Source organism: Ctenopharyngodon idella, chromosome 19, assembly GCF_019924925.1.
Source record: "Ctenopharyngodon idella isolate HZGC_01 chromosome 19, HZGC01, whole genome shotgun sequence".
In the NCBI taxonomy this organism is placed as follows: domain Eukaryota; kingdom Metazoa; phylum Chordata; class Actinopteri; order Cypriniformes; family Xenocyprididae; genus Ctenopharyngodon; species Ctenopharyngodon idella.
This window is the reverse complement of record NC_067238.1, coordinates 8,580,001-8,596,480: the sequence shown is the minus strand read 5'-3', so window position 1 is coordinate 8,596,480 and position 16,480 is coordinate 8,580,001. Positions and strand designations below refer to the sequence as shown.

The following is a 16,480-nucleotide window of genomic DNA, read 5'->3' as shown; positions in this document are numbered from 1 at the left end:
TACTTGTTTGCTTTTCTTTATTTTTGTACCATTGTCCTAAAGTTTACATTGCAGCTTGAGGATAAAGACATCTCAAAAGAGTCTCACTCACTCACACAAACACGCACACATTATATGTCATCTCGCATACAAATTGCCTCAGTTCCACAAAACATTTTCCACAAAAACATACAGTACGAAAATATAATTTCAAAAGCACTTTACAAAAGACTTGCAATACAATACATTCACTATATAGTATATCAAACTCCCTCCAAAATAAATGCATCTCAGTCACATTACTACACTGTAGGTGTGAGGAATCACACAGATCCTATCCAGTAAAATCATGTTTAACAGGTTCTAGTTTGCGTGTCAAAGCTGAGACCAAATGACTCTGTAGCCAAAGAGAGGTACAAATGTGGTTACTGGTACAGTGTCCAAAAATACACACATACTAACAAACATGACACTGGATGAATTGGAAAATAACAGGACAGTGAGTCATCAACAATGAGTCACTCACAGATAGGCATCCAATGACTTCATTCCCTAGCTCCAGTTTTTGGCATCTAAATTATCCATTCATTTAACATTAAGCCTCTTTTTTTCCCCAAAAAATTATGGTGACAGTCCATAATATTAGTGTTTAAATACTGATCCTTGTCTCTGGGACCATTTAACACCAAATATATGGAAAGCATGGAACATTTTGTGTCCCATCCCAAATTCTGTGTCCCATCTTAGCACCACTAACAAAAAAGTACCATGTTTTTGGACATGTACCATGATAATACCTTAAAATACCAAGGTATACATATCAAAGAACCATGGTAACTCAATCTGATACCATCACTGTACCATGAACAGCACCTTGTTTTTCCAAGCTTCATATCTGGAGATTTGGCAGTGCCATTTTTGGTCCGTGTTGTTTAATTTGACCGACCCTTACCGAGAAAAACAGACTAGTGGATAGGAAAGCTTACTTGGTCCTTCTCTGCACCAAAAGTTGAAGCTCTTAGAAGTTTTTAAAGACATTTTACTTTTGTAAACCATGGTAATGCTTTATTTGGCCGGTAACAGGACCGATGCAAAATCTTTCAAGAATTAAAGTTGAGAAAATATATTCAGGCGTAGCTATGCATCTGGCACAATCGAACTGTAATACTAGCAATAACAATATAAAGTAATGATTTAATACTTCTGACAACAAAGATTGTAACAGTAAGACTAAAAGCCAAGAGACAGCAGAGCAGCTAAGCGGTCGTGTCATGCTAGCAAGCCTAGAATACAAGGGAAGCAGAGGGCTAACAAATACGTTTACACAAACACAACCACAAGGACAGTCCCAAATGTGTCAAAAATAAAAGATAATCAACAGCAACGACCGAAATAAGGATCTTACGAGCTAAAACTGACAAAAATACTGCAAGGCTGAGTACACAAACAGAAGTTTAGGTCCTCTTTAAGGCTTCTCCGCTAACAGGCACCAAACGGATAGCCAGATGTGACCCGTTGTGTTTGGCAGATCATCCATGTTTCTTTTTCAGTTGGAGAAGAATAACTTGGCACTTCTGCACTGCTGGCATATCAGCAGGCTAACTGGGCAGAATAAATCTGCCCTTCTTTGTCTCTCTTTAGGCTGACATTGCACCGCATTTCCAATGCGATTATTGTTGGCTTCAACAACAGTGTTTTCATTCAGGGATCGTGGTATAAAATATTGCTCGGAACTCAAATACAACTAGACGCATGAGCCAGAAACCATGTCTACGTCTCATAACTGCTTGCAGTCTGGAGAAGGCCCATGCAGAGACTTCAGTTTTACACCAAAGGTGCTGTCTGCATGCCAGCCGCATGCAAAACAAAATCTGGAAAGGTAACTTTACACTGCGTAATGTCAGCCGTTTTGATATTGTGTGTGGAATGTTCTGGAACGAAGTAAATGGAAGTGAGCTTTTCCTGTTTCCTGGTTTGTTTGTCTGAAAGTTGGCAGCTGTATTGTGACCTGAGATCAATGTCCTTCCAATTCAGACAATAAAAGACTGCTTCTCTACAAAGCAAATAAAAATATGAAATGGTCCATAAAAATGAGATAATGTTCTTGTATAAAACATAATATAAATGTTCTGCAAAATATATAATGGAAAATAAAATATTTGGATAATACAACTTAGCTACTAATATATATAAATGTCTTTATATAATTTTATATGTACACGTTTCAACGTACCTACTGTAGTTTTCACTTGAAGTAGGTTTTAGAACAAAAAAAGAAGTTATCTAGAATCTCTCAACTCTTTTTTTTAAACCAACAAATTGTTTGTTGTCCTAATCTTCAGAGTAATTTTCACTTCACTGTGCCACTTAAAAAAATAAAAATAAAGGATATTTAAAAAAAGAAATAAAGAAATGATATACATGGAATGTGCAAATGTACAAGTATATCTACATACATATATAAATCACACACATAAAGAGGAAAAAAAGAGAAAAAAAATAAAATCAGTATTTGATCCCAGTTAACACATGATCAAGAAATGTAAATGAAAGGATTAGGTAAACATGAAAATGACTTTGTGTGTATCACAGGGGTGGGTGGAAGTTGATGGTATGATGTCTAAGGCCTTGAGAGGTTTTATAGCTTTTCCCACAGCGACACTTGAAGGGCTTTCTCACACGGATCTGCGTCCTGTGTCCGTTTTTAGCATGGTACTTAATACCATTCACATTCTGGAAGAGAGAGAAGTTAGAAGAAAAGCAAGAATGAGACAAAGCCTAAGGAGCTTTCCAGAAATAAAGAATATTTACTGTAATCATCTGCTGCTTTCCCATCTTTACTTAGACAGGAAGAGACCATCTAAATGACATTTAATGTGACCAACTACAGTTTTTTGAGATTTACTTGTATATGATACTACAATAATGTCATTATTTTATAAATTTAATAATACAAATTAATATTTTAACTAGCTTTTTATAGCTCTCTAATATTTTATAAATTATATTATATATATATATATATATATATATATATATGGACTAAAGTATTGGGAGACCTAATCACAACACTTGGACCATGGAGTGTTCCTGTGGGAATATTTGCACATTCATCCAGTTGAGCATTTGTGAAATCAGGCACTGATGTTTGACGAGAAGGCCTGGCTTGCAATCTCTGCTCCAGTTCATCCCAAAGGTCAGGGCTCTGTGTGGGCCAGTTAAGTTCTCCCACACCAAACTCATCCAACCAAGTCTTTATGGACTTTGCTTTGTGCACTGGGGTAGATAAGGGCCTTCCTCGAACTGTTCCCACAAAGTTGGAGGCATAGCTTTGTCCAAAATGTCTAGCTATGCTGAAGCATTAAGATTTCCCTTCACTGGAAGTAAGGGGCCTTGGCCAACCCCCGAAACCCATTCCATGAAGCTCCCGCCACAGTTTTTGTGCTGATATTAATGCCAAAGAAGTTTGGAACTCTTCAGCTATGGAATCAGTGGAGCATTGGCACCTTTTATGCACCATGTGCCTCAGCACTCAGTGACCAAAATTCAAGAAATAAGAGGTATGTCCCAATACTTTTGTCCATTTATACACACACACACACAGTGGCAGTACCTTGTATCTCTTCTTGCATCCTGGAACAGGGCATGCGAAAGGTTTCTCATCGCCTCCGTTCATGCACATGGAGCTGAGGATGGACTCTGAGCTGATGGCACTTTCTGTAGTCCAGGACTCGTCGCTGTCAGAGTCTTCATACTCCACTTCCTCCTCATCACACTCACTGCCTGAGGCGTACCAATAAAGTTAAACTCTTTAATTAGTCATTTATTTGCTTCATATATTAGCTGATGAAAGAATTAATGAGAACTGAGAGTATAAACGTGCCCTTTGCTCCAATTATCCAATATTTCCTCATTAGGGTCCTAATGTGTGGGTTTTTTTTTTTTTTTTTTTTGCCACAGTTTAGTTTTGACTTAAATGGGTCCTGAATTGAGAATTGAGAAATTTTCCTTGATCTTTTGACATATAAGAGGTAATAGTACTATAAAAAGTTGTTTCACAACTCAAAACTTCCTTGTTAGTCCAAAAACAGCTATTTTAAACAAGCTGTCATAATGACAGATTTTGTCTCAGTCTGACATCATAGTGCGAAAGACCGCCCCTGCAGACACTGTTCGTTTGTTCGCTTCATTTTACTGTGAATTAGTTTTTAAACAAGACACAGTTTGACGCAGGCTTTTCAGAGAGACTACGCTATTGGATTTTACAGTAATGTCACAACACACAAGTGTGAGTAACAATGTTTTTACCATGTGTTACTATTGCTTTGTCTTTTACAGATCATTTTATATGTACTCACGATGGTACATTCATTCACACGTTATCCTTTGTCAACTATAACTGTGGTAACAAAGTACTTAAATTTTTAGAATTTCATTTTTCACCATCGGAAGTTTTCAAAACAATTTACACACGTGTAATGGCAGGGACAATGAAAATTATTTTAATATGCAAAACTGTTACCCAATCATAGCACTGGGCATTTACTTCCAAGTCTTGATTACGGCAAGCCTATTAAAACTGTGTTTCAAAGAGAAGGTCAAAAACAGGATAGAAAATAGCCTATTACTTCTAAATTATGAAGTTTTTGATGTAAAATCTTGATTACATTATCTTTAAATGAACCTTATAATAACATTTTTAAAAAATGCAGTTCATGACCCCTTTAATATTTCTAAAAGAACCACTTTTTATGCATCACAGATTCAGCGCAATTGAAACTAAATGATAGTCTACTATTTAGGACATGTTTCTGACACTTGGCATCAACTGATTTAATGACTAGCTTATTTAAACAGCATAAAACAAACAGGAAATGTTATATAAGCTATATTTATATAAAATCACACAAACTCCAATAACCTGTGGGTGTGCTGCTGCGGAAGGAGGATGAGGGTGTGATAGGAGGGGTGACGGGCGGAGTTAGGCTGCCGTTGCTATGCCGTGGAGGCGTGGCTGTACTGTTACGTGATACACCTCCAGTGACTGATATAGCAATTTTGGGTTGGACCTTCTTCTTCTGAGTTTCTTGCTCTCTGCGTGCTGCTTCAGTCATGAATCTAAAAAATAAAAAAAAACCAATAAGCCACATTAATAGATTGAATGTGCAGGTACTAGTGTACCTGACGACTATTGTTCTTGGAATTAAAGTGATTTAAAAGTTTAAAACCAAAAAATTGACTAATTAAAGTAGGTGTCAAATACAATTGCCTCCTTCCATATTGACCTCCCAAGTGCTTTATTTATTTATATTTTATGCATATACGCGGTATTATGAATTTTTATTAGGGATGCACCGACGTATCGGCCGCCGATATTTATCGGCCGATTTTTGCTCAATTTACAACCATCGGATGTAGCAGGAAAAAGGCCGATATAACAAACCAATAGTTTATTAATTAACGTAACTGCGTGAAGGCACTGAGCTGTATAATGCCTGTTGCATAATCCTAGCGTCTGCACTTTAATGTTAATCAAATAACACTATTCTTGACTAAAAAAAACTTTTGTAACTTTCATAAGTGTAGCAGACCCCATCAGAATGATGACCAAAACTTTACTAATGTTTTATTAAGTTTATTGCGTCCGTTTTCACTCCAAAAAAATCACCACAAAAGCTAAACAATACAGAGCACAAGAAGTGCGCATTAAACTCTCTCTTTCCGTTGCATTATCATCAACACACAGCGAATTACGCAAAACACTTATTACAACTAAGAGTAAACAAATACAGACTTTTCGGGGGGTGCTAAATGAACTGACACTTTAAATCTGCAAAATGTCTCTGAAGAACTGCATGCTCTCATTGTCAGTCCGTAGACTAGAACACCCGTCAAAATAAGAGTCCCGCCTTAGTAAAGGAGAGTGCAGATCTAAAAATATATTTAAACTAACAAAAAAATATTAAAATGTATACAAAAACAAATTAGAAGATTAATCACAATAAAGTTTGTTACAATAAAGGATTAATATGTATATCATTTATACAGTGAAGAATATGCAGTGTTATTTTACATTTGTTTACTTTATTTCTGTACCTGAAAACTATTAAACCTACCTAAAAAGCACTGTTTATTTCATAAATATCTTTGTTCTGTTGTCCTTATGTAGGCCTGCTGAATGTTAAATGGATCCAATCCATGTTCATTAAAAATTACTTGATGATGCAGCAATAAACCTGCTAGTATATTTTAAATGCAGGTGTTTTTGAACTTTGCTTATTTAAAACATTATCAAAATACTATCTATTTTGATGACAAAATTTCTAATAGAGGAAATATCAGTATCAGCCAATAATTGTTTGTTAAAATCGGTATCAGCCCCAAAAAATCTTATCGTTACATCCCTAATTTTTTATATCTAAGTAATACATTACCATTCAAAAGTTTAGGGTTTTTGAAAGTCACTTATGCTCACCAAGGCTACATTTACTTGAATAAAAAAATACAGTAATTATTATTACAATTAAATATACATATTACAATTTTTAAAAAAAATTGTTTGAATATATTATAACATGTAACTTATTCCTGTGGTGGAAAAGCTAAATTTCTTCTCTTCAGTGTCACACGATCCTTCAGAAATCATTCTAATATGCTGATTTAGTGCTAAAGAAACATTTCTTCTTATTATTAATGATGAAAACAGTTGCGCTGATTAATATTTTTTGTGGAAACTGTGAAACGTTTTTGAAGATTCTTTGATAACTGAAAGTTCAGTGAACAGCAATTATTTGAAATTGGAATATTTTGTAACATTATAAATATATAGTTCAGTCATGAAACTCTTCCGAGCAGCTGATTGGTTTACTTAACGCCAATTGGTCATCCAATCGTTCTGTTTTGTTCTATCTACGTAACCTATTTATTCCTGATTGAATCAGTTAATTGCAGCGCACCATGGGATTTCGCTTGCCCTCCACCTTCCCCAGCATCTGCCTAGATCTGCTCAGGGGGTTCTCCCTATGTTTTCTTGCAGCAGCCTAAATTCACTTCAATGTTTTCATGTGCATTTTAGATGTATTCTCACTCATCCAGCAGCAGCAGCGTAGCAGATCTAGTCCGCCAAGACCAAACCTATGTACATCCCATGTATATTAATAAATACTGTTTAAATTCATTCCGAGAGTTGTCATGATTTAAATGTCTTTACTGTCACAATTGAATGCACCCTTGCTGAATAAAAGTATTTCTTAAAAAAAAAAAAAACTTCTGAATGTTAGTGTTTACATTAATATAATAATAATATAGTTTTAATTTTATAATATACATTACAATTTTATCAATATTTTATTAAGCAAATTATTGCATATTTCAACATACACACCTATTAATGTAGCTCAGAGCAACGTATGTGGGCTGCTGCAGCTCCTGCCTCTCCAAAACTCTGGGATCTGTATCTGTGAAAGGAAGAGAAAGAACACATATTACACATAAAACATAATACACTGTAAAACACACAGGATAAAGCTGAAGGTAAAGATGTACACATATAGGACAAGGTAAACACTGCGTATGCAGTACATTACATTGGCGCTCACATCTTGCAACAGCTTGAAACATTATTTTGTGCTTACTGTAAGTTTAGTCAAACAAGTACCCCTAATGCCCTGCAGTCCCAACCCAACCACCACACTTTTTCCATTCTGCTTGTGACAGCAGGCAGCTTCCAGTGCCTGAGGCACACCAGGCAATGCTTCAAATGTTCCTCTGCCAAGTGTGTGTGTGTTTGTGAGTGTGTGTGTGTGTCCGGTTAAAGTCTGTATCATGGCCTAAGACTGCCCTCATGTGGCAAAGAGTCCCTTATGATGATTGATCAGTATGTATCTTATTTTTGTGCATATACTTACACAAAATGTTAATTAGCAAAGGCATTGTTTAGCACACACTGTAAGTGTTTGAAAGTGTGTGTGTGTGTGTGTGTGTGTGTGTGTGTGTGTGTGTGTGTGTGCGCGAGAGAGAGAGAGAGAATTGTAGGATGTTAATTGCTGCTTAGAGCTCATTAAAACATAAATGGTGCACAGAAGACCTCACAAAGAGAAAAAAGACACTGCTAAGTGTGTGTGTGTGTGTGAGAGAGTGAAGCTGGCACATTCTGCATGATTATTTTAAAGAGGTTTCAATGACCATGTGGAGAAAGGAGAAAAGCAGGGTTTTTCACGTTCAAATGGGTTGCATTGCATGTGTGTGCACAGTTATATTTGTGTATAACAGGCAGTGTATATAATAGGTCCCATATGTCTAAATGAGGTATTACTCAAAGCCATTAAAAGCATTCCAGCATGTTCACTTAACCATTATTCTCCTTTAACATGGAGCAACTTCTACACGCTTTGTAGAACGTGCCAGATTTTGCATGTGAATAAATATCTTTTGTCACATTTTACACAATCTGTAATAGCACGACTTGAATCCCAAAACACAAATGAATGGTAAAAATAGCGCAGAGTAGCTAAGTTTCTTGACGTCTTTAAAGGAAACCAGTCTACCTGTGTCTGAGTCTGCCTTAATCTCATCAGAGTGCTTTCTGGTGTCGGCGGTGCATGGATTAGGCCTTCCTCACCTCATAAAGAGGACACACACCCTCACACACACACACATTTGTGTATCTCAGGTGGTCCACTGAGGTGGTCTTCATCAGTGGTTTATTAGTGTTTCCAAATCATTTTACCTGCTGGTCTGGTGTGCCCTTTCAAGCTTAAACATACTTTACATTTTATAGCACTTAAGAAATAAGTAAAAACAGTTTTAACCATGAATTTTATGTTTAACCTACACACCAGCATTTTTTTCTATTCTATATTTATTTTCCCATAACCTTTTAATACAAGATACATAAATTCACCTTCAAGGAGTCATCTACAGTAAGATGCTTGCAAAACATCATAAAATTATATTCGGGTTTGTTGAAAATTAATTTAGCTTTACTAAAATTAGTTTAGAGAGCTACAATAAAAAGAAATTACTTACCCTCATGTCGTTCCAAACTAGTATGACTTTCTTTCTTTCATGGAACATAAAAAAGGCATTTTGAGGAATGTTTGGGCTGCTCTTTTTCATTTCAATAACAGTGGATGGGGACCCCAGGGTTGTTAAGATCCGAATAGTAAATAAAAAGCATTTTATATATTGTACAGTATCACAAAAAAGTGAGTACACCCCTCACATTTCAGCAACCATTTTGTTATATGTTCTCAAGGGACAATACTATAGAAATGAAAATTTGATATACTTTAGAGTAGACAATGTGCAGCTTGTACAGCAGTACAGATTTACTGTCCTCTGAAAATACCTCAACATACAGCCATTATTGTCTAAATAACTGGCAACAAAAGTGAGTACACCCTAAGTGAACATGTCAAAACTGTGTCAAAGTGTCAATATTTTGTGTGAGCACCATTGTTATTTAGCACTGCCTGGGCATGGAATTCACCAGAGCTGCACAGATTGTTGCTGGGATCCTCTTCCACTTCTCCATAATGACATCACGGAGCTGCTGGATGTTAGACACATGGCACTTCTCCACCTTCCGCTTGAGGATGCCCCACAGGTGCTCAATATGGTTCAGGTCTGGAGACATACTTGGCCACTCCATCACCTTCTTCTTCAGCTTCCTCAGCAAGGCAGTTGTCATCTTGGCAGTGTGTTTGTGGTCATTATCATGCAGTTCAGCCCAGTTTCTGAAGGGAGGGCATCATATTCTGCTTCAGAATGTCACAGTACATGTTGGAATCCATGTTTCCCTCAATGAAGCAGAGCTCCCCAGTACCAGCAGCAATCATGCAGCCCCAGACCATGACACTCCCACCACCATGCTTGACTGTAGGCAAGACACAATTTTCTTGGTACTCCTTACCAGGGCGTCGCCACACATGCTGGACACCATCTGAGCCAAACAAGTTTATCTTAGTCTCATCAGACCACAGGACATGGCTCCAGTAATACATGCTCTTGGACAGGTTGTCTTCAGCAAACTGTTTGCGGGCTTTCTTGTGAGCCAGCTTCATAAGAGGCTTCCTTCTGGGACGATGGCCATGCAAACCGACTTGTTGCAGTGTGCGGCGTATGGTCTGAGCACTGACAAGCTGACCTTCCGCTTCTGCAACCTCTAAAGCAATGATGGCAGTAGGGCTGGGCGATAAAACGATAACGATATGTATCGCGATAGACACGTGATCGATATCAATAAAAAATGTGTTCGATAAAACGTTCGATATTTTTTTTTATTCTTCATCGGAAGAAAACAGAGGTTGCGAAGCAAGTTTGGTTGCATTAACAAAGGCACTCGCTCTCTGGTAACCTAGCAACGTAGGGAGTGACACACTAACAGCCAATCATGTAACAGTATCAAGTTTGGTTGCGCCATATCGTTGTCTCGTGCTGGTCTGCTGGATTCCTCTTCAGTAACCGGCAACTGATAAGCAGAAAATGAGTGCCGCAGCGAGCGAGGAAATTGTAAATAAAAGAGGAAAAGTCAGCTCGCCAGTATGGCAGTTTTTTGGATATTATAAGTCTGACCGTAGTCAGACCAATGTCGTCTGCAAATTATGCAAGACCGTCGTCCCCGCCAAGACTGGTAATACCACGAACTCGATGTACCACCTTAGCCGCGCTCACCCTTTGGAGCACAGCCGTATTCAACCAACAACATCTGTAGCTGCAACACCGCACAACATTTTAATTATTTGAGTTTTCCATGGTTGTTGACATTTCTGTCTTATTAACTGAGGGGATTATGATCAGAGGAAGGTTAAGTTTAAAATAAAAATGTTTAAATGTAATGTATTTTTCTCCTGGTCCTTATTTTAAATGGGTCAGAAAAAATATCAATAATTATCGATATCGACCGATATGAAACACTGATATCGTGATACAGTTTTCAGCCATATCGCCCAGCCCTAGATGGCAGCACTCATGCATCTGTTTTTGAAGCCAGCTTCTGCTCCTGACGCACAGCACGATGTCTCAACTTCTTTGATTCAACTTCTTTGGCCTGTTCCGAGTGGAACCCATCTTGGAAAACCTCTCTCTATGACCCTGGCCACTGTGCTGTAACTCAGTTTCAGGGTGTTACCGATCTTCTTATAGCCTAGGCCATCTTTGTGGAGAGCAACAATTCTAATTCTCAAATCCTCAGAGAGTTCTTTGCCATGAGGTGCCATGTTGAACATCCAGTGATCAGTATGAGAGAATTGTACTCAAAGCACCAAATTTTAACTGCTCTAATACAAGATCCACACATTTGTATGGTCCTGTCAAGCAGACAAAAACATGAACATGATGAATAGGACATGTGGCTTTTCATGGTTAAACAACATACAACTGTTATCACTTAGGGTGTACTCACTTTTGTTGCCAGCTATTTTGACAATAATGGCTGTATGTTAAGTTATTTTCAGAGGACAGTAAATCTATACTGCTATATAAGCAGCACTTTGACTACTCCTAAATATATCCAAGTTTCATTTCTATAGTATTGACCCTTGAGAAGATATACTAAAATGGTTGCTGAAATGTGAGGGGTGTACTCACTTGTGTGAGATACTTTATATATTACACGTCTTTTAAAGTGGTGTATTAGATTTGGGTAACACTTTATTTTAGGGTATTTTAACTAGTTGCTTATTAGCATGCATATTACTAGAATATTGGCTGTTTATTAGTAATTATTAAGCACATATTAATGCCTTATTCTGCATGACCTTGTTCTACATTCTTAATCCTACCCAATACCTAAACTTAAAAACTAACCTACTATGAGCAGTAAATTAGGAGTTTATTGAGGGAAAAGTCATGGATAATAGTGAATACATGTTCCCTATACTGAAGTGTTACCTAGATTTGTTTAAGGAACTTACTTAAATCTTTCTTGGCAGCCTTGGTACACTTTCATTATATGGAAAAGATCTTTGTGTTTCATGGAAGAAGTCAGTCATACAGGTTTCAAAAACAAGAGGGTGAGAAAATGATGGCAGAATTTTCATTTTTGAACTACTCATTTAAATCTTAGCAACTTTATTCCGGTATTATGCGTGGGTGAAGTGTAATTATGTGTGCCAGATGCAGAACAGTAAAGGGAGGGCAGAGTTAATGTTTTCCAATTTTATGATTTCCCTTCACCTAGAAAATGGAGGCACACAAGGTCTTTCCACAGGAAAAGTAGCAAGGAAATACAGAAACACACACACACACACACACACACACACACACGCACACACATATTTAACATTCAATGCCTCTTAAACTGAATGCCCCAGAGTTAATTTTCACATTTAACAAAATCATAAACTTTCAATAACAGCCATCATAATTTAGTACAAACAACAACCCTCCTCACAGCAGCAGGAACTTGGTTGAACAGTTGAATGCACCACTCGTCACAACCAGTAGCAGTAATATTGCATTTTAATGGGCCATGACTAGTATTAAATCCCTATGAAATCTTTATGTAGGGCTAATAATACTGGGCCCTCTGTGAGGACATTAAAGAACTTTCTCCCATAAACATGCCTTTTATTCACAGCCATATCATTAAATCCTCTCCCTATCAAACCTCACTGGGCTATTTACTGCTGTCCTGAACACTGATTTGGGATCAGGTGGATCTAAATTAGACGGAAATGCATCCTTGTAAGAACATTTTTGGAGTAGCTGGAATCTTTTTAGAGGGCTGAAACCACCAGAAGAGCAAATGTGCCACCCTGTGGTGTAGAACAACAACAGAAAGCAATATGTGTGTCCCTGTTAGTGTAAGTCTGTGCATAAGTCAGAGGAGCCTGGCATGGAGCTGCGATGCAGGAATGCCGGGTTTGTTTTCCAGACGGCTAATTAAAAAGCAGGGGAGTGTTTTAATGCTCTGGAGAGCAGCAGGTCTCCGGATGGAGGGAATGGGGGAGGAGGGGAAGACAGGCGGGAAGGAGTGGATGGAGAGAACTCTAAACGAGGCTGTAATTACACTTCTCAGAGCTCAGCAGGATACAACGCTCCAAACACTTCCGTATGTACACGCAAACACACGCAAGCTCAAGGACGAGTACACATATGAAAAGGGAAACAAAAACATAAGCATTCACACACACAAATCATGCACACCAGAACATACATACGAACACACACTGGGTTTCGGCTGCATGGGTCTAGGAAAACTGGTATAATGGATTTTCCACTGGATCTCACTAATTGCCTCATAAAAAGGCCTGATGAGTCATTTAATGCAACACTTTCTCTTACTCACACATAATTAAATAATAATGATCTCAACAGAGATGAACAGAATTAACTTCTATAATTATAGTTATAATTTCTTAATGTTTCATAAACTATTATTGCAATAATTGCAGATAGACGCCACAAAATCCATTTTATAACTTCAGAAAATGAACATATGGACTAAATATTCACCATAATATTACTCAGTAAATCAAAAACAGTAATATAAGATGCAACACTTCCCTTATGGATATGCATGATTGTTCATCAACCTCAACCTCAACATCAATGTTATAAATGAGAACTGTGCTATTAGTTATACTAGACCCTTTGGGCCTCAAAATAATAAAACTTAGACATTTACAAGCCTTTCCATACTTTTTGGTTTACATCTAAAAAAAAAAAAAAAAAAAAAAAAAAAAAAAACGTAGCACTTCCCTTACCGACTACTAGAGCAAACGAATATTGTGTAACAAGCCTGACATCTTCTGGTCACTGAAAGAAACTCGCCTAAGTTTCAAAATTCACTCCGAATTCCTTATAGTTTTATATTTATGGTTAAATTAAGAAAATAACAGCATTTAATGGTCGAAGTAGTACGGTAGCGAGAGCACAAATATTATTGTTAATACAGTTCCAAATAGCGCTGATTTATTGTTTAGGTTTAAATGGTTTAGTCACACGTGAAAGAGCAGTTTATGCTTATAACTGCTCGGGCTTATGTTTTGTTACTTATCTTTTCCAGTGTTTTACTAAAACCCTTCATCTTTTACCAAAGTTTAATTTAGTTTCAATGTTGCAGTGGTTGCGCAGTCAACAGAAAAAGCTTAGAAACCTGCATTGACGCAATACGTATGTAATCTAAAGAGACGACAACAAACAGGCTGTAACAGAGTAACTCGGCTCCGTTGTTTACAACTATGTCACCTGTTACCTACGACAAGCAGATACAATAGAGAGGAAATGAAGCGGGCATGTCTGAACAATTTTCCACTGTCACAACACTAAACAACAACTTACCTAAATACAAGTCCGAATAGCCGGAGGACAGTCTAGCTGACACAGGGAGGGTATGACATAATGCAAAATTCCTTTCAGCCTAGGCAACTATACAGTTATACCCAATGAACTTTCTCTTTCTGTGTTTGTTAGTATGCCTGCATCTCTTTCTCAAACTCACCCTGACCAGTATCAAGACGCACAGCTGTTTTGAGGAAGCTTTGATACTCGATGTCATATTATCCGTATATTTTATTCCACCAGCTATGTGCCAATAAAGCAAATTTCTAGTTTTCTATATAGGGCAACATGACAGCTCTTTCTTGGTGCCTATGATTTCATAATGTAAACGTGTACAGGTCTTATGACAGTCTGCAAAGGTCTGCGTGTCATGTGGTAAAACACCACAATTTTACCACAAGGAGGCAATATTACATAAGTTCATGTAACTTTATATTCACTTTAAGCGTCAAGAAAGACTGACTGCATGAAACTGTAGCCCACAAATAACTGATCAGTCTGAAAAACAGCTAGGACAAGGCAGTTTATGTAATTTTACAATGTATGCAGTTCATTGGATTACTAAAGGAATGAAAAGGCACAAAAACACCATTCGCATTCAGATCAAATTGATTGTAAAAACATTCAATTAAATACAATATCATATGGAAGTCAAACATTGCAGTACTTACTGTAACAAGAAAACAGACTGGTCAGACACCAACAAGACATCTTAACATCTAAGATGATGTTGCTTGTAACACTGGAATAACGCACTTTATTCTGGAAGTAATTGTGTAACTACAATTGTGTAAAACGGTCTGTTTGCCTAACATCACTTAAATGACCTTGAGCACAAAAAAAAAAAAAAAAACATCTACCTCGCAAACAGCCTCCCTGAAGAATATTAATGTAAAATTATTCAAAATGTAAATGTTTGCAAGCAGACACAACCTTTGACTATTTTTAACTACAACTATAACATCTATAGCACAGTCAAGACAATACTAGTGTGCAGTAGATGTGACCATATGATACACACCAACTACAATTGCAACAAAAAGAGTGTTCCAACCAAGTCCTGATTTTGTTTTATTAATAAATTATTTGAAATTTTCTTTGAAATTGAATTACATTTAATATCAGAAATGCACCAATTTTAAAAATCAGCATGGTACAATGAACCAAGAATATTTTAAATGTTATGATCGATAACTGATAAATGCAGTATTAAAAAAAATCAATACAATTTTGTCAAAAAAACAACAAAACAAAACAAACAAACAAAATAATTAAAATCAGTAGTTTTGGGCAATGTCAACCACCAGTATGATTCTGATATATTATGCAAAATGGGTCTAAATAGCTTTCACTGCTGAGACAAAACACAACTAAACATAGCATCAGGGCTTCTGATGGGACTTAAGCCAGTCAAAAGTTACTCAAGGACATCTGACAGCTTTTTTTTCAAAGTAGCTTGTTTCAAAATTGTTTGTAGTTCCAATTTTTACATTTTGTATATATTCATATCAGTAAAACGGTAAGAAATGACCTGCCATCACTAACACTTCATTTGTTACATGTGTGCATGATTTCCTAAAGCGATCAAAGAAAGGAAGAGTTGGAGACAATCATGGGATGTAATTCAGGAGATGTAGACGGAGTCTGTATCCTGCTCTATATGCCAGCTGCCTAAAATATATGTTGTCCCAGTCAGGTTTTCACATTAATCTCCCAACACTAATAGTGAAGAACAAACTAGCGCTAACTCAAGCATAAAAGGTGCTGCTTAAAGGTGCAATACGTGGTATTTGAACTACGCTGTTGGACATTGTTGATATTTTAATTCAACCCAAACAAACACACCCCTCTCTTCATTGCTCCGCCTCCAAAACTCACACTCCAATCCTAACCACTCTGCTCTGAGTCGGTCTCGAACCCCGGCCCGTCCGCTGCTGATATGCGAGGCGAATGCACTACCAATGACGCTAAGCACCTCATTCTATAACGGCCTTCAGTGCGCAGTGGTTTACCTGCACAACTCTCACTATCTGGCCACCGTTGCACATGCAATGCGAGTGGATGTCTGTTTATCACAGCTGACGCGCAACAAAATGCTTCACGAAAAATAAAGCGCAGTTGATGAACGAACGACAACGAAAATTGAACATACAGTTCACACGAGTGAATACAAAGTGTTCGTTGTTAGTCGCAAACAGCACAGCAGCTCCAGACA

The 16,480-nt window shown here is 37.3% G+C and overlaps 1 protein-coding gene across 1 annotated transcript in view; it reads right to left on the bottom strand.

Moving 5' to 3' along the window:
• Positions 1-16,480, bottom strand: part of jazf1a (JAZF zinc finger 1a) — a 22,178-nt gene continuing 5,698 nt past the window's right edge. Inside the window, exons 2-5 of the mRNA XM_051872319.1 lie at positions 7,364-7,436; positions 4,901-5,097; positions 3,593-3,762; positions 1-2,712 (exon numbers count right to left, since the gene is read on the bottom strand). Coding sequence (XP_051728279.1) covers positions 2,566-2,712; positions 3,593-3,762; positions 4,901-5,097; positions 7,364-7,436 — 587 coding nt within the window. The 3' untranslated portion in view covers positions 1-2,565. The remainder of the gene's footprint in view (positions 2,713-3,592; positions 3,763-4,900; positions 5,098-7,363; positions 7,437-16,480) is intronic.